This window comes from Mus caroli, unplaced genomic scaffold, assembly GCF_978045245.1.
Source record: "Mus caroli unplaced genomic scaffold, Mus_caroli_1 scaffold_11, whole genome shotgun sequence".
NCBI classification, from domain to species: domain Eukaryota; kingdom Metazoa; phylum Chordata; class Mammalia; order Rodentia; family Muridae; genus Mus; species Mus caroli.
In genome coordinates, this window is record NW_028227266.1 from 40,249,001 (window position 1) to 40,276,951 (window position 27,951).

At 46.0% G+C, this 27,951-nt stretch overlaps 1 protein-coding gene across 2 annotated transcripts in view; it reads right to left on the reverse strand.

Moving 5' to 3' along the window:
* Positions 1-24,622, reverse strand: part of Tecta (tectorin alpha) — a 68,376-nt gene extending 43,754 nt beyond the window's left edge. For both annotated transcript variants that reach the window (XM_021172356.2, XM_021172355.2), the window contains exons 1-8: positions 24,559-24,622; positions 21,328-21,461; positions 18,221-18,508; positions 14,515-14,652; positions 14,012-14,177; positions 10,354-10,766; positions 3,902-4,472; positions 1,395-1,987 (exon numbers count right to left, since the gene is read on the reverse strand). In XM_021172356.2, the coding sequence (XP_021028015.1) occupies positions 1,395-1,987; positions 3,902-4,472; positions 10,354-10,766; positions 14,012-14,177; positions 14,515-14,652; positions 18,221-18,508; positions 21,328-21,461; positions 24,559-24,622 (2,367 nt within the window). The remainder of the gene's footprint in view (positions 1-1,394; positions 1,988-3,901; positions 4,473-10,353; positions 10,767-14,011; positions 14,178-14,514; positions 14,653-18,220; positions 18,509-21,327; positions 21,462-24,558) is intronic.
* Positions 24,623-27,951: the final 3,329 nt, after the last annotated feature.

The window sequence follows — 27,951 nt, forward strand, 5'->3', positions numbered from 1 at the left end:
AATTAAAAGCACAACTGTTAGGGGCAGAGACCCATAGAGGATCCAGTGGTTCCAAGGCTGGGTAAGACTGGCTCTGTGCCAGGGCCAGCTCCTTGAAAACACCCAGGTATATGTAACAGATGGTATATGTAAACTTCACCCAAACACCAATGGTTTATTCACAAGCTTGTTTCTCTCTGTTGAGGTTCCCATTTTCTCATTATTTTAGTGCATCCCAGACCTTAAGCTTGTTCCACACAAACACCCTGAGTGACCTCTCCTGAGGGACAGAATTTCCCCTGCTGCCAATCACCCTTCAGGAGCCATTTCCCAGACAGCACCCTTTCTCCACACCTTTCTGGCTCCTTCTTTTGCCATTAATTTTTAATTTTCCTGTGCCCCAGACCTTTGGTGTGCATAGAGGAAAACTAATGTCTAGATGTCTATCTACCTCTTTATCTCTGCTATTCCTCTACTAGATTAGTCTCTGTCAATTTACTAATGGGGCTGAGAACACAGCCTTTCCCTTCTGTGGACATGTTTCTTGTAATCTCCTTAAGATGGTTTTTGTTTTTCAAATGCCTCTCAACTCACCTTCGACTGAGAGAAAAGAGAGTCCTTTCCTGGCACCACCTCACCTCTGCCAAATCAGCCGAGGGATGGATGCTCACCCAGCCCCTTGGAGGGATGCTCACCCAGCCCCTTGGAGGGATGCTCACCCAGCCCCTTGGAGGGATGCTCACCCAGCCCCTTGGAGGGATGCTCACCCAGCCCCTTGGAGGGATGCTCACCCAGCCCCTTGGAGGGATGCTCACCCAGACCCTTGGCACTGTCTAAGAAGTCAAACATTGCTCTAGGTGACTCCCAATATTCTTTCCAGAATAAATGAGCCTGGACACCTGATTGTGGGTATATTAGCCCGTGTCGGAGGAATAGGAGGCAGCACAGCATGCACCCTGCAATGTGCCAACGAACTTCCTTCTGGCAGCAGAAGGAATCGTACAGCATGAAGTACATAAATGACAGCAGCCAGCCTACTCGCATTTAAATCCCACTTTGAAGCTGTGTGTCCCCAGAGGAAGTTTCTTAACACTTGTGTGCCTTGGTTTCGATAGCTCTGTGATAGAGGCGATGCTACAACTTATTTCAGGAGAAAGGCTTAGCTTGGCACATAGCCTTTTGCGATGATTTGTTCTTATGGACAGTGAGTTTCATGCTATCTAATTCAGAGAATTCCAACCTGGCTCCATGTCTCCACCTGCTAGAGTCTCATTTTGGGTCAATCTCTTTTTTTAAATGCCACCATATGGGATCCATGTCCTCTTTAAGAATCAACTCCCAGCCAGAGGAAGAATGTCAAGTCAGATGAGAAGGGCACGTTCTGTCACTCCATCGAAGGAAGCAAGGGACCTTACCTTGACTTCCAAAGCCCCGACGGCTCCTATCTTGACCTCTTGGTCAGCCACGAGGATCCGAACACCCCGGAGCCAAGCCGGTCCTGCATCAGGCTTCTTCTTGTTGATGTCAATTTCCAAGTACTCAGGACGCTCAGGGCAGGTCTTGAGTAAGGTATATGATAACTCGGATGGGAATGCGTAGGCGGCGCCATCAAATGTGTGAAGCACCTGGTTCTGGCTAAGCAGGCACACCGTCTCCCGCTTGGGGAAGCAGCCCTGGTAACCGTCCTCCACAGCACACACCTCCCCACTCCGGCAGGTCTTGTTGAAGCAGTAGACATCCCCTCCCTCTTCGCATAAGCACTGCACTGTACAATTGGCCGTGGCCCAGAAGAACTCGCCCATGGTATAGTAGTGGCCATCGAAGTCACAGCCGCACTTGTGCAAAGGGACACACTGGCTGGTGCTGAGGACAAAGCCCTCGTTGCACTCGCAACCTTCCGTGCATGGTGTGGCACAGTTCTGAGAGGCCGTCAGGTCTGAGCAGGTGTCCGGACAGCTACTGGTACATACAGAGTAATGGCTGAAGCTTGGGCACCGCACGGTAGACACTGGTGCGGAGAAAGGAAGACAGCTCAGTCACGGGTGAGTAGATTGGAATCCAACCAGCACAGAGGCTGGGAGAAAATAAAAACGCTCCTCATATCATTCAGACCCCAGAGTGAAGCTCAGGTGGCCACTTACTGGGGAAGAGAATGGAGGGGACACCTGTAAGTATTGACAGGGTTCCTTTCTCTGTATGCTGGGCCGGTGAGCGCTTACCTAAGCTTGAACTCACTGAGTTTCACCTTGAGACTGTCTGTCTTTGCTACATCAGGCCTATCCCTCAATAGTTATTACTTAGTGATCCACAGTCACAGAGATGGTTTCAAATCCTCCACCAAGGACAGTGGAGATGCCTTGAGTTTTAAAAAGGATGGCCCATTCTTAGAAGGAAATAAAACCTTTCAGGAGAAATGAAAACCATACGCGTTAGAGGAGCAATTTGAAGACATGAAATTTCAAACAAGAAGGCACTTAAAATATCTGAGTGTGACGGAGGCAGACTGTGGAAATGAATTCCTGGGACATTAAAAATGAGAAAGAAGCTGAGCGATCTGCAGAGACTGCTTGCCTGCTCCTCTGGGAGGCTGGCTAGGAGCAGTCTGCCTTCCGAAGGTCTTCCGTGCCTTAGAAGCTTGCTTCTCTTATTTAAGACTGCTCAAGTCTACATAAATGTTTGAGTCTAGTTGAATCCAGCAGGCATAAGCCTAGTAAACCAGCTGTGAATTAAATATAATTCATGCCAGGAAGAGAGAGAGGGAGAGGGTTGGGGGAGGTAACAAGATGAGAACCTGGGAAAAATCATACAGCCATTATTCATAAAAATTTACTTGGGCAATTTCGATGCTCTTAGATCATATAAGGCTCAAAGTGAAGCCATATTCAACTTGAATGTGAATTGGGAGATGGCTGCCCTGGGTATAATAGAGACTGGTCAGTCAGTCAAACTCAAGGAAGATACACCGTCTCTTGGTTCCTGTGACCAAATTGTTGAGATTTGAATCTGACACATGGTGATTTATGTGAATCCAGCCCACTCTTGCAGAGGGAAGCTCCCTCTGGCCTTGGAATTCAGAGAAACTTTTAAATCTCACCTCCACAGCTTCTCAAAGGCATGGGCAGCAACTGCCTATTTACTCACGGGAAGGGAAGATGGACCACCGCTGTCTATAATCTCACTCATAGGAAGGGAACCAAGGACCAGGAAAGAGACAAGTTATTACTGTGCTTCTGTATAAGTGGGAAAGGGGAGACTTAAATAGGACAGTGGAGTGGAAAGAAACAAGTAACTAAACAGTGTGGAAAAGCTTTGTCCAAACCCCAACTGTAAAAGAACCTGGGTACCCCCACAAGTGGAAGTCAGGTGTCTCCTAACCACTCCTGGCTAAATAAGAAAAGGGCTTCCTCATTGATGGTCTACATTTCCTGTCCACAGTCCTTTCTCTCACCAGATTATATGAGATGCTGCAGAACAAATGGCACAAAAGCTATGGAACTAAGAGCCATGACAGAAGCCTCTGCCTGGGAGGAAAGCCATAACTGGAGGCAGACTCTGTCCCCTAGGCTAGTCTCTGTACTTCTTCAGCAGCCACTCCAGTGGTGGCAGCAACTCTCCCTGGCTCAGGTCTGGGCTGCTATCCCCAAAATGGAGTTCCCTCTAGTCACGCATTTTCTGTATCTAGATGCGTTAAGTTCATAGATGGCATATCGTTTCCTGCTTACGACTTTGGGTGGGGGGGGGGTGAAGGAAAGTTCTCTTCACAGTTCATTCTACATAATTTGGGACATTGCAACATCACCCTTACTCTTGGACTGTGATTCTTATCAGGGTCTGGAGGAGGAGGTCTGGAGAAGGAGGCCTGAAATCCTATCCCTGACCCCAGCACGGGAGACATCATTCATAGGATGGCATGCCAGCTTACCACACCCAGTTTGGATTCTCCAGTCTCCAATTGGGATGCCAAGGGCTTGGCACACCAAGGCGTAGGCCTGAATGGCTTGGCAGAGGAGTGTGCCGTTGTCCCTCACACTGCACAGGTCGTACACACAGCTGTGTACAAAAGCCGTGGCATCCACAACAGTGCCGCACTCCCACAGGGGGCCATCCGTCTTGTTGAGGAAGCCGCAGTAGTCAGAACCAAAGTAGAGGGCCTCGGTGGCTGCATCACACTGAGTACAATTGTCTACACAGCCAGAGCCACACTTCCAGTCAGCATGGTAGACACGCCAGCTCTCTCCTAGGTCCAGCACCGACATGGCGGGCCTGCCATCAGGGCGGAGGAAGTCATCCAGTGGATTTTTGTTGTAGTTCCCGCATAGGCCACAGGTAGAGTTTATGTAAGAGCCTGGGATGGAAATGGAGGCGTAGTGCTGGCCGTCAAACGTCACTAAGAGCCCAAAATCTGTTTCCACGGCAGTAGACATGCCACTCTGGTAGATTTTCACCGCCCCCAACTCTAAGGTGACGGGCAAAGAAGTCACTAGGTCATTAACCTGCCAACAGTAACAGTAAAAGGCAGGTAAGCAGGTGCCCATGCATGTGCCTAAGCACACGTTGGCAAGGGTTGGCAGAGCAACTATTTAGGAGAGAGTGGTCACCCCAAGTTTTCAGACTTCCACAGCCTTATTGTGGCTAATGTCTGGGGGAAATACTCAGGTAAGGGCGGGCTGTGGGCCAGAAGGCATTGGTCATTTGAGCCCAATAGCTCTGACAGTTCTAGTGCATGCCTCTGGGGACTGGCTGGCTGGCACCCTTCTTGCCTGGCTCTAGGCTGACTTCAAGCTTTTGACTGAGAGGTGGATCACCTTGATTTCCCTTTTTATTTCTCTAATGAACCATTGATGCTAGGCTATCATGTGTGTTCTCCATGATCCTCTCTCTGCCCTTTGCAGCCACTGACACTCCTACAAGATGAAACATGGTTGTACTAATTTTAGTATGCTCCAAGTTGATCTTGGAGGCCACCCTTGGCCTTCTTACTCTAAGCACGTGGTACTGTGACTACCTTCATTCAATCGTTCAACAGCAATAAATCTGAATACTTGATAAGTACCGAGCACTATGTCAGGATCTGAGAAGTGTAGGGTTAAAGAAATAATATGCACCCTTGTTCCTCAAGGAGTGCTCAGCCTCCTGAAGAAGAGGAACACAAACAGATATTTATAGTCATCAGCTTTAAATATGAATCAATGGGTGCGATGGGAGAATGGAGTGAACACTTAACCCAGCCTTGGGGACTCATACAAAGTTTTTAGAGGCAGTTAAGTCTGACTTGAGTCTTCAAAGATAAACTCAAGTTGCCAGAGAAAGGCCCCGGGTGGGTGTTGAGCAGGGAATTCCAGGACAGAAGAATAAAGGCAGAGGATTAGAGGTAACTGTGTGGAATGGGGGAAGTCATGGGATATTCAGGGCTTCGAGGGAACCAGTAACCAGAGATGAACCTGAAAACACAAGCCAAGTCCTGGGGCTTCTCTGGTGTCAAGCAATGCTCTAAGAGTTGAGGGTTACTGACAAGTGAGTTGGTCAAAATCCCCTGCCTTTGGAAACCTAGAGTTTTCCTAGAGACTAACCACTGGTGAATCAAATGGCGTCTAACATCTAATGAAGATCCCAGTGTTCAGAAAGAAAGTTTATAGCTATAAGTGAATGGTCAGGGCACTGATACATGGGAAGTTAACATTTGAGAAAGGAAGAAGCCTTAGGCTAAGGGATTCCAGGGAGGGATCTGCAGGCCCAAAGGTGTTACTGGGTGCTATAGACATCAGGGTCTCCATGTGACTGAGCTGAGCAATCAAAAGCTGGCCTCAGGCAGGGTAGCAGCCAGAAGAAGATAGGACTTTGGCTTTAGCTCTGAGCAAAATACTGATCCAAGAGAGTATTTAAAGCAAAGGACCCACAGGCTTTGACTTCCACTTTGAAAGAACCACTCTGGTTCCCACTTTGAGAACAGACCTTGAAGGGCCTTTAAGCTATGTTAAAAACAAGACAACACAAGAAGAACTGAATTTCTTCTCTAGGGAGAAAGCCCCTGAAGTGTTGTAAACAAAAAAACCACACGGGCAGGTTTGCATTTCAGGATGCTCATCCTGGCTGGAAGGAAGTACTTGCTAAACTAAGTCAAGATGAGAAGCAAAGGGGCCCAGACAGGCAGCTGCTGCCAGGGCTCAAGGGGAGCTAGGGATAAAACCTAAAACCAGACTGCAAGCAGGAGGGACAAGGGCAGCTCACTCAATTGTTCCTTGCAGCACAGTCTCTCCTGTGGTTGAATAAGAACTGGGGGAAAAGTCGAGAGTGCATCCCAGCTATCTAGAGAACATGAACAGGTGGTTTAGAATGCTACTAACAGAGAATCAGGTTTTATCTTCACACTTATGGTGCTTAGCTTCAGAAGACGCACACGTTCGAGAGCTGAGGTAGAATGGTTGGTACTGTAAGAATCCTCAGGTGGGCTTGACTTTAAGTGCATATCAACTTTCCAGGCTGACCCAGACTCATACTGGTTTTTGGCATATAGAAGGGCAGGAATCTTACCTTCTATATGGTCATTACATTCTGAATTGGAAATGATACTGATCTCAAGGTTTACTGAAGTAAATGCCACACATACCCTCAACAGGATTACCCTTAATGGTCTACTCACAGTGATGTGGCTTCAACTAGTATGTACCTCAGAACTCTTGACACCTTCTGCTCATTACCTAGTTTCAAAGCCACTACTACAATTTTTTTCTTTAGGTATTTATCACAGCAGCACCCCACTCCTGGTACCAGTGTTCTGTCTTAGCTTAAGTTGAGTTGTAATAAAATATTTATAAACTACAGAATGTTCAAGAAGCTGAGAAATCCAAGTTAGGAATGCCAACAGATTAGTGTTTGTAAATGCCAGCTTTCTGGTTGGTAGATGTACATTCATGTGATAGAAAGGGCAAAAAGCTTCCTATGGCCTTCTATAGGGCACTAGTCATATTCACGAGGGTTCTTCCTTCATCACCTAGTCAGTTCCCCCACATTCCATCTTCTAACAACACCCCCAAGAGAATTTACTAATAGAACATCAATGGATGAATGGTTAGGGCATAAACCTTCAGACTGTAGCAGTAGTGAAAAGGCTTGAACAGCCCTGAGAAAGAAACTGCCCTACAGTTAGAAGTGGAAAAACCAAGATGTTGGGTTATTTGTCTCTATTGCTTAGGTAGAGTTAAGCTAACAGGGGTGCAGAAAGCTTTTCTGTAAGGAAGGTCAACCTGCCAGAGTACAGAACAATTGGCTCTTGTCCATGTTGAGGTGTGGAAAAGTGAATCTGCAAAATGGGTATAATTTCAGATTCTAAGCACATCAATTGCTGGGTGCTTCCTTCTCTCTCCCTTAAGTTCCTGCTCCTAGCAAGGATGCAAAGCCATCAAGCGAAACCACCAGCCTCTGGATTTTTCTGCAGTCCCTGTACTCCCAAACCCCACAGGCTCTCCTGTCTCTGTTCTCAATTGGATTCTGGCTGACACCATTACAGTTGCCCATAAGTTACAGTTGGAGAACTTTTCTTCTGACCTAAGAGTGCATGGCACTTTCCTTACTCTTGGCCACAGTTAGTCACCATGCTTGTGTTCCTCTAAGGCTCAAAGCAGAACTCCTAGAGAAAAATACCCTGACCTATGATTTATTGGTTCATTCCTACATTTCATTCCCTAGCAACAGACAAACCTCTTTGCTTTTCCTCTCCATGTGTTCTAGTCATTTTCCTTGTCAACCGATCTCGAACAGGATGTGTACAGGGACAAGGTGAGGGGAGAAAAGATGAATCACAAAGTGTGAGTCTTGGAAATGGCAGTGAGGAACCAGCATGTGCTGAATGCCTACTGTGTGCCAGGCTCTGTGCTGTGTGAGACACATCTGTTTATTTAATATTTATGAAACCTTAGATTCTTATCATGTTCTCCTTTAATTGAGGATGAAGCTGGTAACTGAAGCCTGCTGAGGTCCAAATCTATCTTTCACCACTGATTCTAGCTGCCTGTATCAGCTGTGAGTGTAGGCAACCAAATCTAGGCTATAGTCTAGGGGTCCAATCTAGGGGACACACCTTCTCCCACTTGACCGACGAGAAAAATGAAGCTAGAGTCCATCCTGACAGCACTGATGTCAGGTCCCACTCCAGAGTCAAAAGTCTCCATTTTCTATGGGCTAGATATACCCTATCCCATTCTAGTTCATGTAGGGGAGGAATATGAAAACCTATAGTCACTAGAGACATTTGCTGGGTATGGATGCTTAGTTAAGCTGGCTTTCTTCGAGCTTCATTAGCATATGTAACCAGACTTGTTTATTTTATCATTTGAGAATGGATTCGGCAGAGAAAACCCTCCTTGAAAGAATGTTGCTGCCAACCCAGCAACTGGACACAGGGTTGGAGAAAGGGGGTCTGTGATTTGCAAGGACACAACTTGAGCCATTCCAGGCTTGGAACAATATGGCTGGGAAGTCAGCTGCTTCCCAGGAGTCTTGGGCTCCTTCCTGTTTCCTGGGCTTCTCCCTGGCTGTCCCCACATCACCCTGGGTCAGAGTTCTGCCTTCATCTAGCCACCCTTGCCTAGCATAGCAGGTGTATTCAGAGGCACTGGAAACCATTTGGCAAAGGGAAAAGGACGCCGTTGTTAGCTTGCAGTTGGAGTCACATAACCTTTTCTCTCTGAAACATTTATATTCACATCCACATCTCCCTGTCGCTACAGAAAATTGAGGAATCCATGCCCTATGCCTGGACGGTGGAACAGAGCCATGCAAAATTAGCAGAGCTGCTGGGCCTGAAAGAGACGACACTGTCCTTTCTTTCATTAAAAAAAAAAAAAAAAAGAAAGAAAAAAAGAAGAAGGAAAAAGTCTGAGCCCGGGTAAGAAAGAATTTTAATCAAAATGGAAAACAGGGACGAAGCATGACGCTTTCTTCTCAGCCACTGGTAGCAGACACACCTTTTTTGTTCTTTTACAATGCAAGCAAGTTGGGAAAGCTGGTGAAAAAAGTATTTAGCAGGGAATGTGTCTATCCACCAGGATAAAGATGATGCTTGGTGGCGCTATATAAATGTACAATGGAAAAACTCCAAACTTCAGTACTAGAGTCCTTCACTGATATATGAACCTGTCCCTAGAGAGAGTAACCAAATAACGAGCACATTGGCATTTCATCCATGGTCATAGCTCATTTCCCTAATTATCAAGCTGACGAACCGCACAGACTTGGGAATGGAAGAGCCAACAAGAAAAAGAAAAGTGGAATTACTTGCCTGGTTTTGCCTTTTGTTGGACATGCTTCGGCAATTAAAACTACAACACAGATTTTATTAGTTCTGGTTGATAGTCTATTTAATGACCATGTACCAGGATTAAGGATTACCTGGAGTACCGCCATCACCCCTTGTGGTCTCCAAGTTATATGATTGCCTGAATAACTACATGGTTACAGCAAGGTCTTCATTAACATTATGAAAATTAAGGCCTCTACCAATTGAGTAATTACCAGTCACTTCTGGCTTCCCCTGTGACAGGAGTCATTTGCATATGCTAAACAGACCAGCAGAGCTATGTGCTCTATGCTGTCTGTGTGGGTGGAGTGGAGGGTTTCTGTAGAATGGCATCTGGGTCAAGCTTTCCTGGGCTCTTCCCATACAGGACTCACTAAGGATGTCATGAAAGCTATTCTACGGCCATACCTGTTGGAGACCAGTCAGTGTGAAAGTTTCTCTGGGGATGAAACAGAGGCTCTTGGGCAAACGGGATGGAGGCTGAGGAGAGTTGAGGATGATGGCGCCCAAGGCTGTACTGAATTAAGGGTAGGCACTCTGTGCTTGCACTGTAGCCTGGCCATGACTGTCTAACTTTAATTATTGCAAGCCAAGTCTATGAGAAACTAAGCTTGTCATTCTGTTCCTGGGACTTCTGAGGCATACATACCTGATTGTATGTGTACACATAGACACATATAAGCAGTGTCCACCAGTGAAGGAGCTAAGAGTATGAGTATACTTCTTTTTTATTTTTTTAATATGCTCTCACTAGCTTTTGCACACAAAAACTTTGGCCCATTAAAGCATCTTAATCCCAGCACTCGGGAGGCAGAGGCAGGCGGATTTCTGAGTTCGAGGCCAGCCTGGTCTACAGAGTGAGTTCCAGGACAGCCAGGACTACACAGAGAAACCCTGTCTCAGAAAAAACAAACAAACAAACGAACAAACAAACAAAGCATCTTCCAAGCAGACAGTGCATCTAACCGTTTGGCTTATAGTAAGACAACCAACACAACAGTAGACAGAGGAAGGTTTTCCCAGGCTGAAGCACCTCTGGCCCCTCTCCATCTCCCTGTGATGTTTGGAGAGTGTCTTACCTTGACTTTCCCATAGCTTCCTTTAGGAATGAGAATCTTGTAGCCATTGACCTCGACAGAGAGCTCCTTTACCCACGAGACAGCAGAGCCCCCTCGGTGCTCATTCTTGGCCTCCACACTGAAGAAGGGGAGGCTCGAGGTTTGTAGACACTGTCGGGCCAACAGGTAAGCACACGAGCCTTGGAAGTGGAAGAGGAAGCCATCAAAGGTGTGGTAGTGTGGCTCCCCGAATACCACACAGGTACTGGTCTCCACTGGGCTGCAGTAGAAGAACCGGCCCTTGGGTTCGCACACCTCGTAGGGGCTACAGGAGGCCTCCTGACAGTAGATCTCATTGTTGAAATCCAGACAGCGGCACTTGATGGTACAGTTCAGGTCATCCCAAAACACCTCCCCTCGACGAAGGAACTGTCCTGGGAATAAGGACATGAGAGCCAACACTTACTGAGTATGTCCCCTCTGAGCCAGGTACCAGGATAAAGGCCATGCCTTCTCAACCCACTTGTCAACCCACTTAGCTAGGGATTACCGATTGTCTCCCTCATTTGACAATCAGGGAAACTGAGGCCTAAAGAGCCGTTGAATAATTCATTCAGCATCGCTCAGCAACTCAGCCAAGACTCAAAGCTGAGAGGGTCTGAATCCAGTGTTGAGCTGTTAACGCCCCAGCTGGTGAGTGAGCCCACATTCAAGCACAGACACACACATCGCCTTCATCTGTGGCAAAGTCTCTGACCCACAGGAGCCATTTCCTTTTCAAGAATATGAGCAAGGGCATTCCAAAAGAAGACCCGGCTGATAGCCTCAGAATGCGGCAATCAGTTGCTTGCTTGCTAATTTGTTCATTTAATCAACAGTATTGCAGCATGTACCCCAAAAAGGTCAACAGCACAAATTAGGAGGCAAACATAAATTGCAGCTTCCTGGGAATATTCTAGAAAAGATTGACCTCCTCTGTGCTACTTTCAAAGGTTCATAAATCCTATAGATGCTGCTTAGGCTGAACTCAAGCCCTTGCATGTTGTCTTCCCTCCAGCTCCAGGACCTGCCCAAGTCTGGTATTTCTCTCTCTTTATCTTCTGAAGAGAATTTTCTGACCAAGTCTAGGTCAGGAGGAGGGCCGGGTCATGGTTTTAAGGCATGTACTAATTTTTAATAAATACTCACTCCCATTTATTTGGCAGACATTTAATCTTTAAAATCATTTCCCTAAATAAATTATCTAAAACACACATACACGCCAAGACTCCTGAATATTCTGCAAGTTGTCCACGGCTACTAGCTTAATCCCAGCAGAAGGCAGGGGTACCTTAGGAATCGTTCTTGCTATATCTGCCTAACACGAACATGTACCAACAAGCAATTATGCCTGCTACCTGTTGAGATTTGCACCTAAAAGGAGATAATAGACGTCTTCATATTCCCAGTAGGCTGTATGCATCCGCCCTTAAAACAAGCCCTAAATCCTCTAGCACATTGGCACCAGCTCAAGGCTGCATACATTATAAAATCATTTACTCAGTATCATTTCCAGTCTCTATATCTCGAGGCTTCCAATAAATGGGAGTGAAATGTCTCTAAATAGAGGAGGTTTGGACCAAAAGGTAGATAGATGCTCTGTGATAATTTTGTTTGTGAAATGATGATTTAATAAGCCAGCACTATGGGACAGAGTCCCTTGCTTATAACCCGGGCCAAATCCCGATCTCATTAGATTGATAGACGTCCAGGGGCACATAAAAATGCACAAGTCCTGTGTGGATATTGAATTTGTCCTGCATATGAAACCCAAACACATAACTCAAGAGGAAAAGCAGGCAGCGAAAGCGAGAACATTGCACACAGCTGGCACCAGACCATGCCCCCAGCGCTGCCAGCCAATGCTGTCCATCACCACACTGTTCATTCCCGGGACTGAGGTGTGAGGTTGCCACTGAGAACTCGCATTGCAGTCCGTAGTCACTGAACTCTTCAGCGCTTGAATGAAAGGGAAGAAGTGTTGGGGAGAGAGCCTGGGAAGTCAAGAGGTGAGAGATGAAGCGACAGAGACACAGAGTCTCACACAGATGGTTAGTAATATTGTGTTGATCCTCCCACAAGGGAGAAGGAACAATCTCAGAAGTCATGGGGTAGGGGCCCTGGGACTACATCCCCTTTCCTATCCAGTTGAATACCCACTTAGCTACATAGCACTCACTTGTTATTCCAGCATGGAAGACAGAGTGCAAGGCAAAGATGCCCAGGCAGGTCAGCTTCAAACATGAGCTTGCCTTAGGGGAAGTCAGAGGTTCAGTGCTCAGTGGGAGAGAGCAGAGGGCATGGGAACTTCAGACCAGATGAAACTGGCTTTTCTCTATAGATTAAACATTTGAAGCTGAGGCAAGAGATATGTCTGGCAGCCAGCTATACAGAGCATGCTTTCTATCCAAGGAGGAGTGATCTCCTTAAATGATGCAAAGGGCTCTTACAGATCTGCAATCATTTTGTCCATCACTGCCCATGTTTCCACAATACCCTGTACCATGTGTATTATATATGCTGTGCTGTGTTGACATTACACCTATGTCTATTTTTGCCTCCATAGTATTATCATGGGCAGCGAGAATAACTACCGACATTGCTGCTATCTGAAGAGTAGCTGGGGTTCAATGGGTCTATTACATTGTTCTTTAGGACGATAAACTGTAAGTGCATAGACAGAGGTAGGCATGTGAATGGATAGGTTGATAAGAATAACACATGATTGGAGGGATGGGTGGAGAAGGGTAGATGGAGATGGGGTGGCTAGAGAGAGGGCTATTGGATGGGTGAGCCACTAGGCAAGTGGCTGGAGAAGTGGATTGATGGGAGAGTAGTGGAGATGGGTGGGCAGCTAGGTGGGCATCAGATAAACAGAGACATGTTTGCTTCTTGGGGCTGTAGCCTCTACCTCAACACGCAGAGATACTAACAGAAATCCTGTTTCCTGGATACCTTTGAATACACAGGAGCAGGAATCAATACACTGGGATGTTCCTGCGAGAACTCCCAGATTTGGTGGTTGAGAAAAGACTTCACACTACAGGGGCCAATGAACAGGGAACCCACAGAGGTGCCTCTCCACGGGCCTAAAGTGGCTCCAATTCCCCCAACCCCTGTATGTCTTTCTACCCCTGAGAGGGTTTTAGAAACTCTCAAACTCAGCTACTTTTTCTTTCTCCTGATACTAGGAGCCTCTGATTTACCATCACAGGGACCTGGCGACACTCCAAGCTCACCCACTCCTGGGGATCTACGAAGTGCAGATGGTAGAACAAGAGTAAAGATGAGGAGAGACTCTTAAAGGGATAGCAACAACAACAAAATAAGGCGAGGCAGGGGAGCTCCCTTCTGTCCATCTGCCTGAGAAATCACTCAAGGCCCTGCTTCACTCTGGAGATATTCCAAACTGTTAGCCGCATGCACATCACAGGCAAGGACTCGGAAGCCTACCACATGCAGCCTTGCTCCCTGGGTGGGGAATGTGCAGGCTAAAATTACCTTGATCTCCATCACACAGCTGAGAGATGTCATGAGGGTAAGGCATCAGGAATGGATCCTCCCTGTGGTTGGAAAGCTCGCCTGTCAATATAAGGAAACCCAGCCCCGTGCTGTCGGAGAAAAGAGGAAAGCTTTTTACCTCTAGAGGTGCAGCCATTGGCTGGGTCAATTTCCTTCCCGTCAACTTTAAATGCCCAGCGTCCTGGAACGTTGACATTTGTGGTCTCTTGAATATTTACAATCTCAGGAGTCCTTGATCCCGGAAGACTGAAGAAATTCGTGAGGTTTCCACCATTAAATCCTGCCTGGAGCACACACACAAAAAGGGGTTTGAGCACTCACCATCCCTATTCCTTAGCTGACTCGATAACATTAAGAATTCATCACACTTGGAAACAATGTATCACTTTTTCCTGGATTCCATGAGTCACCATTCAAGGTGTGGAAAGCCTGCTTAGTTCACTCCGTGCCCAGTGTAAGGTATCAAAGATAGATAAGGCTAGCCCCTCAGTATACCTACAAGATCAAAATTGTGTTTCCAGAGCAAGGGTATTAACAGGACTCTGTCCAGGATGCCCAGCAAAGCAAGCAAGAGATATGGTGATTTAAATCTGCAAGAGGATGATGCAGAGAACCTTGTACCTGTGCCATCACACCTCCAAGGCCTGTCAGCGGGTCGCCACCGCTGGCTGTCCCAGTCGTCCAGTTGATCTCATAGTAATTAAAGAGCGTGAATGTGTAGGAGCCGTCAGATACCAGCACAGCCTGGAAGGTGTTCACCTGCAGAAGGTACAGAAATCCTCATGACTCACATTCTCAGGAGGTCATCACACAGTGGTGGCTACCCTCACCCACCGCCCCCCCCACAACAACCACTCCGTGCCCCTAACCCTCCAACAGCTCTGAACTGCACCAGAGCCCAGCCCTCCTCACACCCTGCCTCTGCTCAAAATGTGTTCCCACCTCCAGTGCAGAAAAGCAAGATGTGTAAAACTGTGCATCCAGCTGAGAGGTTGCCTGAGAGAAACCTGGGGTCTGACTCAGTGCTCCCCAGCCCCAGCCCCATCTATCTTGGACCAAAACGGAAGATTCAGAGTTCCCTTTTAAGCATGTGATGCCTTGAGAACACCTATAGATGGCAGCATGAGAATAAACTATAAGAAATGTCAAGCCAGGGACCTCCGCGCAAATACCTGCACCCAGAGCAGAGTAGGCAGGGTGGAGTGGGGAGGGACACAGTGAACTCAAAGTCCTCTGGAGCGGGCTTTCTCTGTTCCTGGAAGACATCACTATTCTGGATCAGATGTCTTCCGCCCCCTCCACCCCCCTTTTAAGATGAAAGTTGGGAAGTGATTTTTAAAGAAGTTCTTTCTGGAAAGAAATTGCTCTTCTAATTGAGCATTTATGCATTAATTTGTATCTGTAAGATCCTCTCAGTACTGCAACTCAGACCAACGCTAAGATGGGCAATGGTTTGGGTTCCTTCCATTTAGAGCCGAGCAGCTAAGGACTAAGTGAAATGAGTTGCTGGAAACTGAGCAGCGACTGTGCTATGGAACACAGGACTGCAGCCAGAGCACCCAGCCTACCGCTCAGAGCATAGCGGTCACTCCAAGTTGTCTTAGCCTTAAGCTTTTAAGAGGACAGAGATGTTATAGAAAGCCAAACCTTGCAAATGGTTCTCAGAAATAAGCTGCATCCGGCCTTAGCCCTTACTATGTCCCTTTCCTCATCCCCAGCCTTGGGCCTGTGCTTTCAGGAAATGCAAATCAAAATAGAATCAAAAGTAGCAGTTCCGCCCTTTCTCTCTTCAAGCCTCTTCCTGGCTGCCTGATAGCATCCCAGTTAACATTCTGTGCAAGAGCAGAGGAAGACCCAAATTCCTATCCTGTGTAATCAGACTGGGATGGAGGATCTTGGAAACCCATTCTAGACAGTTCCAGGGAAAAGCACTTTGCTAGTAAAGAAAAGCCCTTTTTGTAAAAGAGAGCCTTCTCTTCGGGCCCTGTGCCTGACACAGCCGATGGCGTTTATGATAAAGTTGGCTCGGTATATGACTTCGTTCTTTGGGCCCGTTCAACAAAAGAGGAAAGTAGGACAAAGAGATGGATGATCAATAAACTCAAGGTTTCTACAAGATCACTAGTGGGGACAGATTTAAAGGATAGGTGCAGAGCCAGGGCCATGCACGGTTTGAAGCTGGGCCTTTTTCATCCCCGAATTCCCCTGCAGAACTGACTTTCTATCAATATTTGTTGGAATACCTTTGACTCAAGGAAATACCTTTGGGATCAACTCCCAAAATCATTCCATCCCTTCTTATCCCCACCCCGACATAAACACACACACACATACACACAGAAACACAAACACACACACACACACATACACACACAAACACAAGACAGACACACACATAAAACAGACACACAGACATATAGATACACACACCTCATCTGCTCTTACTTACACACACAACCCTACCCACACGTATTTTTTTCAATACTCATTTTAAGACTTCCCTAGATCTGGTTTTGCACAACCTTGTTTTTCAAGAATTCAGAGAGCTCCTTATGACACTTCCTGGAGGAGGCAGCTGGAGACAGTTTAGGAGCCACCCTGAAGCGTTCACTGTGATCCATTGCTCTGAGGCTTAGGAGGCCTGAATCTCTATTATGGTCACCTTGGAACACAGATGGCACTTGGGGGATTTTTATTGGGGATTAAGAAATAGCTGACTACAGGACTGACACATAGTTAAAAGTTCCGCAAACACTGGCTCTCCTGAAACACATCCATTTCATTTTCAGCTGGGACCTCTCTACCCCTTGTTTTAGTCTTGGGTAGTCTTGGGTGGAATAGGTAGGCCCATTTCAAAGGTAGGGATGGATGGGTGGACACTTTGCTGTTCTATAGAATCCATCATCTTTTCCTTTCCCTCTAAAAGCTCAAAGCCCTTCAAGGTTTCACCGTCCGTCCTCACAGAAAGAGATCGCACTTGCTTTAGAAACCCCTCCCAAACTACAAAGCAGAAAGCACCTAAATTATCTTGGCAATTTTTACAGCCAGCAGAGGGTTTAGTGGGGGAAATGGTGGTCAGCGTTTGATGGGCATCCCTTTTCTCCCCTACCCCTTCACTGACACTAAAATTTATCGATCGCTGGCACCCTGCATCCCTACGCTGTAAGATATGAGGCTTAAAGGACATAAAACATCACCCGAGGAGTCTTTAGCGATCCATAACGTGACAGAGGGAAACGTATGCTTCTTTAGAGCTTATTTCTAGCCCATGCATCTGGTGCTTAAACATGTGTCTTTCTGTTCTGCAGGACCTCTTAGCAATAAAGTGCTTCGAGCTGCTAGACAGACGATGCTAAAACCCATCCCCATTGTGTCCTAGCTATGAATTGCAAGACCAGCACTTTTTAACCCCTCTCTGCTACACAAGAATTTCTGTTCCACCCCCAAACGGTCAACTCATTGCCAGGAAAGCAGATGGAATTACACATAACCCTAAGAAAGAAGAGGATAGATTTTTTTTTTTAAGTTTCTCTGCTTGCTAGGAAACTACAGTTGAAAATGGGTGTGATTTTTGACTTCAACGTCCTCCACTATCATGGTCATCCAAACAAGCTGTATGCATTCATGGAAACTGGGGTTTTGTCCCTTTAGGCAGAAAGTTGATTATCTCTATGATATTACCAGAGATAATCTTTTTTATTTGACTTTTATTTGACTGCTCATTTGGGATTTCAGAGCAGATGTTGAAACTTTATTCAGGAATTGCTTTAACTGCCCACTCTAATTAACATCAAGTATGAATCATTTCAGCCCTGGCCACAATAAAAAAATGTCATAACATAATAAAATGAACCAGGCTGTTTGTTCCCCCAATCCAGCACCCTGTGTCTCTCTTGCTACCAGATTTTATGGAGGGAAAAAAAAGGGGGAAATTATCGATGATGAGAAACATTTGTGCCTCTGGCAAGAGAAAAAGTCCTTTGTGTCCCTCACAAGATCCATAATCACACGGCCTGGAATGAGTCGCTTGGCCTTTATCGCTCGCTCACAAAAGAGAATGCTACCTCCTGCAATAATATTATCGAGAGACTCCTTTTAGACATTGGTAATGAATTGAGACTGGGATGACACATCAGAAATGTTTCAGCTGACTAGACTGGTTCATGCTGATATTTCCCTCTACTTCCTGGAAAATGGGTGGCGAGACCTTTTAGTTTAACTCAAGTGAACCAACACTCCTCCGCCCCACCAATTACATTCCTGCTCAGTAGTGAGGATGAACAGGATGTCAGAGACCCCTTAGAAAGTGGAAAGGCTGGATGATTACAGGCGTGGTACTGCTGCCTCCGTAAAACGTGACTTCCTCCCAGGTCACAATGAAAACCCAAGTGGCAGAGAAGGTGGTCATGTCTTTGAAGTACTTCCTGATGTCCTTGGTGGCTCTTCTCAGGATGGCAGGGTCCATGGTTTCTCTGTAATAGATCTCACCCCGAATTCCATTGTGCACATCTGCCCAGAATGGAGCAATGAAGGCCCTCCCGTCCGTCAGGGGAAAGGACTCTGGTGTAAACTGGCTCACTAGCACGTTGAAGGAAACAACACCATTGTTATTGACCTACAAAAATAAGAGAGGTTTGGCACAGTGGACCTGAAAAGCAGGGAACTTCAGAGATACAAACCAAGACAGCCAGCCAATCACACAAATGAAAAGAGATTTGAAGTGCTGGCTTTGAACCCCTAAATATCAGCTCCCATCATTCTTATGAGAAGGTTTGTTTCCTACTGGACACGCTTATTGGTTTTCTGTCACTTTCAGTTTGTAATCAGTGGCGTTCCTCATTAATAGAGTCTCATTTTCATGTTCTTCATCTTATCTCTATTTGCAATTATTAAATGCTACTAGTGTGTGTGTGTATGTGTGTGAAAGAGAGAGAGAGAGAAACAGAGACAGACAGAGAGAGAGAAAGAAGGGTGAGGACGGGAGAGGAGAAAGAGGAGAGAGAGGAGAGAGAGGGAAGGAAAGAGAGGAGAGAGAAAGGGAAGAGAGGGAGGGAGAGGGAGGGAAGGAGGGGGAGGAAGGGGAGAGAGGGGGAGAAAGAGAAGCAGAGAGACAGAGACAGAGAGGTGGGGTATCAGGCCAACCTAAGAATAACGGAGACAAAAAAAGCCAAATTTGTTGAGAGTCATAGATGCAAGACAGACAGGAGAAGACAAACAAGCACAAACAGTTAACTTAATAATTGAAGAGCTCTACAGTATAGCTTGAGTCTTACTGTATAATGAAAAAGGAGGCCGAGAAAGATGAATCACCTACTCCTTTGCTGAACTCAGATCTCAGGGTGAGCCATTCAGTGTTCTGGGTGAGCCATTAAAAAACAAAACAACTTCTCTTGATGTCATAACTACTTCCTCACTCAGAAAAAGGGCAAGGTTAAGACCTAAAGATGTCCCATTTCTGTCCAGTTCTTGGCACTCGAGAGCATCTTTGTCTTTGTACCATCTCTGTATAAAACCTGAGATATGAGTGCCTCGAGTTGTACTTGTAAATGACTGACAAATAGGGAGTCCTTCATGATTTGTAAAGGGCTCTGGAAGCACAGGAAATGACAACACCTTACTGCAATGTGTCCCCTCAGTTCCCTCGGGACCTGAAATCAATCCTGTGTCTGAGAGAAACTGACTTAATCCCGAGGCTCGTAAGACTTCAGTGGCAGAAAACATCCATGCTGGGAATATTTGCAGTTCCTAGGCAGAGAAAATCTAGAGATGATTGCCCTATATATCAAGTCATTTGTTACATTCCTACCGATCAGCAAAAGGGTAGACAACAGTGACCCTAGTCCCATAGGGAAGGGCTATGCAGCTGGACTGAGGGTCCCTCTGCATGTGTTGGAAGAAAGCCTGTGAAGTTTGGGGTATGAGATGGCCAGAATAGAGGGAGATTGGGAACCTGTTCTCATCAAGAAAATAAAAAAGAGTCACCCAGAGGCCTGTCTGCAAATAATGGAAGGACTTCACTTCTCAGAGCACTGGGAAGTCAGGGCACAGTTTATGCACAAATGATGCTATCCTGAACCTGTCCATCTGCAAGGCCATGGATTTTTAAGCTCCAAGTCATACTGTATGGTAGAAGAGAAAGAAGAACTGAGTGAAATTCATGCTCTAGAGGCCTGGGGGGAGGCAAGGACACCAGAATGGAAAACATCTCATCTCCAAAAGCAGGTCAGCACACTTCAAAACTTATAGCCAGCTCCCTCAGACAGACCTGGGAGGCCCCTGATGTGAGGAGAGCATAGAAAGCAGGTTGAGATGCCAGAGTCATGTATTTGCCAGGGTGAAACAGGTGTGATGAAAACACACGGGCTCACCTGTGGAGGAAGCTGGCCGAGCCATTGTGTGTTTTGATTCTAGTCTGTGGTAGAGACCAGTGGCTCTCAGCCTTTTGTAGGCACCAGGATTACCTGGAGAGCTCATTAAGGTAGATAAGTAGGCTCTCTCCCCCTGTTTCTGAGTCAGCTAGGGTGGAAGGTGACACAGTAGGCAAAGCTGCCAGTGTTTCAGGAGCCCTTAGGTAGGTAGAGTAGTATCTGTGTGTGTGTGTGTGTGTGTGTGTGTGTGTGTGTGTGTGTGTGTGTGTGTGTGTGTGTGTGTTGGGGGTGGTGGTGATTTTCTAGCTATACACCAGAAACTGCCAAAGCATCAGTCTCAGCGGCAGATGTGGACATGCTCCAAATTTCAGTTGTTTGTTCCTCCAGGGTCGGGGACAGACCTAGGTGAGATATGGCAGACTCTAACCCTGTCTCCCTCAGTCCGTGAGGGCAGAGACAAAGAAGGGAGGGTTTAGCTGTTCCAAACCAGTCTCCACAGCAGCAGCAACCTCGAGCATCCAAACTGCACGACCTGAGACTGCCGCTGCCCGGGAGAGCTCTGAACCGCTTCCTAGCACGGGCTTCGACAGGGGTACCCTCTGGCACAGCTACAGACCTCAGGAGGGTGGCCGAATCTGCAAACAACTTGTATGCAATCCTGGATTATCCATCTCCCACTCAGCTGCTATTTGGTCAGAAGCCCAAGAAAAGCAGATGTCTAAACTTTTCACACCCCCAGAAGGGAGCAAACCACCCCCATACCGCTCCTATTGTGTTTCATTGTTTCTTTTTTTATCTTGTTGAGTAGCAGAAATAATGTGAGCGGCATTGGGCCTCTGCTTCGCTTCTGTGCTTAATCACCCACAAAGGCAATTTACTGCCCTGTACACTCCTCCACCATGAACATTAGCCATTAACTATACCTTTGACTTTCTTAATCATAAAACCCATCAGCTCATGAAATCTCAGAACTTGTCGCTTTGGCCGCCAATAAATCCCCAATCCTCGGGGCCCTGGAAGAGGGGTTTTAAAGTGTTTTCCTTAATGACAGACAGCAGGGACTTACATAGACGGTGCGGTAAGGAACACCAAAGAAGAAGACGGGGATGGCCAACTTAATCTCAGAGGAGCTTCCGTCATCTACTTTAGGGGTTCTGGTGTCATTCTGCCAAAATGGATACATGAGCTCCCTGGGCTGAGCTGTCAAGAGAGATGGTGGTTAGGTAGATTAGACGGCAGCTGCCTCTTCCGTTTGGCAAGCTACTATCCCTCCCGCTTACTAAAGTCAGCTTCTCTGAGTATGGTTTACAAGCCCAAAGCAAGGCAGCAGTCCTCAGCCTCTCCAGTCTGAGTCTATGCTATACCTAGCTGATGATCTTGTGTCGTTGGGAAAGGAAAGAACAGAAGGGACATGGTCTCTGATTAAGACAGAGACCTATGTGCTCTATTCCAGTGTGTCCAAGCATTAGAGAGACCAGCGGTGACAGTGAGTGAGGATGTCATACCACCATGGGTACCTGGAGCTCCCAGTGTCCTGGAGGTGGCCTTTAGATGTGTGGATATAACCACAGAGCACCCTCCTAATCTAAGAATTCTACAATTTGCTGAGACAGTCATGGCAGCTTTTCTTAAGACTCCTTTCTTTCCTATCACATAGCAGAAGTCATCAGAGCCCAAGAGGAGTAATTGAACCAATACAACGGGAGGAGAGGGTTGGTAGGAACTGTCTGTGAGTGACCTTGACTAAGATCGGCCGGCCCATGGAGCTCTGTCCAGCTCTATTCACAAAAAAAGCAAACATGGGATCCTGGAGGCAGCAGAGGGAGGTGCCTGTGTGCATGCATGTGTGGGTGCATATGTATGTGTGTGTTAGTAAATGTGCATGCATGCGTCCATGCACGGTGGGGTTTGGAGTGCTGGAGTACTCTGTAGGGCAGACAGTGTTCTTCCTGGTCCTCATAGTCAAAGGTGAGTCATTACACAGACCCCACCTGGGGCAGCAGCACTTCCTCCCTGGATGTTTGGAGCACAAACTCAGGAGTTTCCCATGAAAACTCTTGCAAGCTGTGGCTCAGACTGGTGGGAAAAATAAAGCAATGTCCCCAGGGCCTGTGCTACCAAGGACCCAGTACAACTGTACCTCGGAAATAATCTGCATGTCACATCTGATGTCACTTCTCTCTGCCTCTGTTCTTTCTTCTTTTGAATGAAAGGTGGACAACAGAATAGTTTTCTTCCTTTGAACATTTATCAGTTGCTTTCTGGGAGTGGGGATGGAATAGCTGATCCACGTTGGGCTGTGGCCACAGCCCTCAAGCCCGTCCAGAGAGTGATACCCAGCCTCATATCAGCTCTCTGGGAAAGTCCCCACTTTGTACTGATGGAGCCGAAAGGGTGGAGAGGAACTGGTCCCAGCTAGTTCTTCCCCTGGGAGAGCCTGTTAGTGAGCAGACAACAGCCTCCCAAAATAGCTTGCAGAATAGACAGATAGCTGCTAGGAGGGTCAGGCAAAGCTCTCTAGCTCTGGAGTAGGGAGTTGGAGCAGGTCTGTCCGGACAAAAGTATAATCTCTGTCTGAGGGAGAGCATCAGGAAAGCAGGGGAACTAGTCCAGCCATTAGTATTCACACATCGTTCCCACATCTCAGAAGTTTCTGGGAAGCTGCCCAAATCTTAACCTGTAGGAGATGCTGTGGCCGATTTAATCTCAGGAGCATTCAGCCAGTGAACTGTGTTTGATGTCACAATAAGTATTTAGAAAGGCTCTTGGAAGATTCTTATTTACAATATGGTAACAAAGTACAAATTTCTAGACCATGAAAATCTCCAAAAAATCCGTTGCCATCTTACTATGGCATTAAACATAGGCACGTATTAGATTTGAAGGTGACCGATTGTCTTGAATTACTTGTGCATAGAGCTGTCAAGCTACAGGTTTGTTTTTCCTGGGGAGCTTTTTGGGAGTCATGCCCAGTATGGAAAAGGGCTCCAGGTCACACAGCACAGTAATCACTTCCATGCAAAAGTTCATTGGTATTTTGAACAGCTCTGAGCAATCTGTCTGGAGAAGAGACAATCAAACCCCCTTTCTGAGGACACAGAAAACACTGGCAACGGGAGACCCAACTTCTCTCTGGTTCCAAGATTCCTCACTTAGTTTGTGTTTTTGAACAGAAATAACAGTTTAAAGTTTTCCGTCTGAAAAAACATTACAGATAAGTCCATCTAATACTGTACAACCTCAGGAAAGATTTGTTGAATAAAACATGGCACTCGACTAAAGGAACCAGGCAAAAACAACAACCGATTCCCATCTCAGAAGCAATTACTATTGAAAATAGAACTATTAGCACCTGGGCCAATTGATAGTGTCGAAGTTAGCAACAGAAACACTATCCCTACCCATGCTCGCTTTAAACAGGGAATCACACAATAAATATAGTTAGGTTTCCAGGACTTTGCTCTTTCACCAAAGAAAACTACGCATCTTTGGTGTAGAGGTGGAAGATGGAGTCACTGGGTTAATTGTAGGCAAACCACTCTACTGTTACTTTGGGATGTGTTGGACCACTATTAACACATTCTAGGACAATGGGCATGATCTTAAAGGGAAGGTTCATCTAGGACCTGGCACTATGCAGCAGCTGAACTCAACAGACTAAACAAAGGTGTTTTGGAATATTAGTCCTAAAAAAAACTTATGCTAATTGCCCTATCTTTCTAATCTAAAAACTCACGTACAATGGCAGGGTGGTATATGCACAGTCCTTCACTAACTTAAGAGAGATACAGAGAGAAAGAAGGGCCCATGAGGGCTGAGGGAGTCAACTAGCTTGTTTATTCGTAGCTTTCCATTGTTGGCCTATGTCCTAGGTCTCTGAGACACAAGAAATCAACACCAAGGCTACTACTGCCACTTCCTAACCCCGAGTCAAAACACAATCACTCTTTTAAGTCTCTCAACATAAGCTAAACAACTAAATGGGTATCAGCGACGAGGGAGGAGGTGGACACCCTCATCTCCTGCAAGTACTTGAGCTAGAATTAGTCTGTGTTGTTTTAAAGACTTTCGCTGGCATATACAAATTGTGTTTGAGGTTAAATAAGAGAAAGTGAGCATCATTCAAAGTTAATACATCGTACCCTTGACAACAGAATTTAATTTACTTTTTTTTTCCCTTGTTGTATCTGCAGACACATGTACACCTGCCCTTGCAATTACGGTGCCAACAAAAGTGTCTCTTTATAAATTCAAGAGCATGCTGATCAAGAGCTGTAGGAGATGCTGTCGTACTCACCTTGGTGCCGAACAAGAGCGAAGATGAAAGAGACCCAAATTCTAAGTAATGATGAATAATTCATCCTGGAATTTTAAAAAGAAAAAGGAAAAAAAGATCCCCTGCTTGCCAGAGTAAATAGAACACCAGGTGTGTTGGGTGGCAAATCCCGAGACACACCACAACCATCACAGAACAAATTCACATCCCAACACCAATCGTCCAGAGTTGGCTGTAATTCCCAGGAGGCTCACGGGTTGAGTTCAAAAGTTGGGGGACAAAGTAGACCCCCCAGAAGGTGGCTGCATAGAAGTGTAGGTTATCAGGGAGTTAGATGGGAGAAACGCAAGCTGCGAAGACCAAGGGGAAAGTGTCTACTTTGCATCTGATAAAAAAAATAGCAGTGCCCAATTCCAAAAATGCAGGTCTCAGACCATGTCTCTGGGACTCTAACTTCTGCAAGACCCAACTCTCCAAATGTCCCGAGTCTCTGTAGGGATCCAGGAAATACTGGTTAAATTATCACGTGTTTCTCCAGGTAGGAGGATTCAGAGTGTGCCATCCCTTCTCAAGGACCTGGAGCCCATCCATCATTTTACTGACCAGACGCACAGGTAGCCTAAGACTGTCTACTGACATTCCACAGTGAAATGAATGATCAATGGCTACTTTGGTGATTTAAAGAAGAAGAAGAAGAAGAAGAAGAAGAAGAAGAAGAAGAAGAAGAAGAAGAAGAAGAAGGAGGAGAAGGAGAAGGAGAAGGAGAAGGAGAAGGAGAAGGAGAAGGAGAAGGAGAAGGAGAAGAGAAGGAGAAGGAGAAGGAGAAGGAGAAGGAGAAGGAGAAGGAGAAGGAGAAGGAGAAGGAGAAGGAGAAGGAGAAGGAGAAGGAGAAGGAGAAGGAGAAGGAGAAGGAGAAGGAGAAGGAGAAGGAGAAGGAGAAGGAGAAGGAGAAGGAGAAGGAGAAGGAGAAGGAGAAGGAGAAGGAGAAGGAGAAGGAGAAGGAGAAGGAGAAAGGAAGGAAGGAAGGAAGGAAGGAAGGAAGAAAGAAAGAAAGAAAGAAAGAAAGAAAGAAAGAAAGAAAGAAAGAAAGAAAGAAAGAAAGAAAGAAAAAGCAGCACACCAGAGTAGCTCCTTGGAAATACAACAGAAATAGAGCCCCACACTCAAGCAACTCTCGTTAGTTCTGGGAAGTTAATTAAAAGAAAGAACAGCACAAAACCAAACTCATTTGCATGTTAATTTACAATCAGCTGAGCGGGTGGCATTACCCCCTGTTAGGAGCGTGGATGGTCTACACTACTCCAGAAAGCTGAGATACAAGCACACATGCAAGATCCAAGTTCACCATGCACTGGCCTGAGGACCAACATGCCGACCAGGAAACCTGCGCCTCACAGCATTCTTAAAGATAAACACCTTCTCTTATCATTTGAGGTTATCAGAATTGCTCAGCCCAACTTTTAGGCAAAAGCAATGACTCCATACTGTGAGAGTCTTGTGGCAAATCTTCAGTTGGCAGGCATGCACATTGAAGTCTCAAGCACAAAGTAAACGCTAGCCAGCTTTGTTGCAAAGGACAGAGGGCTTCAGCAGGTATCATACACAGCTCTAGGGGAGGCAGGGGCCGTACGAGCTTCAAGCCTTTGGGGGAGCAGGGCAGAGAGCAGCAGGGAGGACGATTCATTTAGACAGTTGTATTTATGAAAAACGCCACTAACCTGTTCTGTGGAGACTGGAGGAATTGAGTGAAAAGTATTAAGTCAAATCTTGGTAAGCCCGGAAAATTAGATAAGAATTCACGTCAGTTCTCCTCGCGTGGCTGCCAATTATTTCTGATCCCTGAAATCACGTCCGAATCCCATACTCTTAAAACCAAAAATTCAGTTAGTCCTGCACTAGAGTCGGGGGAGTGTTAAGTTGCAATCAAGTTGCTCTCTATTGATTAAGGAAAGGTAAATCTGAAGATCAGTTTCAGGATTGCGTGGAGAGGCTCTTTTCCTGAAAAACTAGACCTCCCCCCTCCTTTAAAAAGAGAAAAAAAAAGTGGGTTCAGATGGAAATGTCAGGTACTTGGAGCTGAAACCTTGGTTCTCTCTGATCAGAATCACTTTGCTCTGAAAAACACAAAAGAAACCCTCCCTTTCTGTCTTTGTACCCAAAAGAAGGCAACTGTCTAGCATTACAGAATTAGCATCCTCCAGCATGGGAGAAACCCAACAAAGGGGGCTCCCGGCACATTTAAATGAAGTCAGTTTCTCTCTCTCTCTCTCTCTCTCTCTCTCTCTCTCTCTCTCTCTCTCTCTCTCTCTCTCTCTCTTTCTCTCTCCCCCTCTCTTTTCTCTTTATGTCTCTTTCCTTTTTTCAAATCTATCTTTCTCTCGTTCCCTCCTCTCCTATTGTTCACATACAAGCTTTACTCTGTTTGTCCCCTACAGACATGTATAAAGTATTTAAAGAAACTTTCCCAAATGTGTCAAGGTTTCATTCCTTCTTCTCTATGACTCTTAGACAGATGAGCAGTGGCATTTCCCAGGCAGAACAAAGTGGGGAAAGAAAAATTATGTCTGTAACACCTCCACTCTTGCCCCTGAGGGTCTTCATTGGGAGGGGGGACAGGCCTCTCTTGCTCAAAGTGTCCAGGAAGAACTTTGTTCAAACAAAGGAAAACTGTGTTCAGCTTGATGCTTGCAGGATTCCAGTAAGCTAAATCCAATCCCAAGCAATTAGCCCTGGACAAATGCACATACAAGCAACATTAAATGGACTCAGTGAGTTGTATACACACACACACACACACACACACACACACACACACACGTATGTGTGTCTATCTACGAATAATAATTAAAGAAGAGCTCATGAGTCTGGAAGGGGACGTTTGAGGGAAGGAGGGAGGGAAGGAGTGATGGAGACACACTCCTCATGTACAAACATCTCTAAGAAAAATTTAAACATACAGAAGACTGTGAAAGTACCACAGAAATTAAAATACTCCAAGTGGCATTCATAAAAAGAACAAGAAGAAATAATTTGGATGCAGCAGGAAAGGTCCTTTTGTAAATCAAATCGATGGGAATTTTAAATCTGTCCAGATCTTTCTCTGGCCAGACACTGATGTGTTGCCTGGACCAGAAATAAAACTGAATCAAAACAACCCAGCTTTGTATATGCTGTGTTAAAGGCCAAGAGTGTTGGGAGAACCTGGTCTTTGCCATACATTTCCCCATCTTCAGCCAAAGCCCTGTGATAACTGTGTAGGCATCACACAATGTGTTCATTCTTTCGCTGGTAACGTGAATTCTCCCCATAGGCCCACTTACAGACGCCGAATGAATCCTTTCTTCCAAAAGGCACATATTTCTGTAACAGAAGACATAGGGTTTTGGTGTCCGTGTAAAATAGAATTAAATCCAA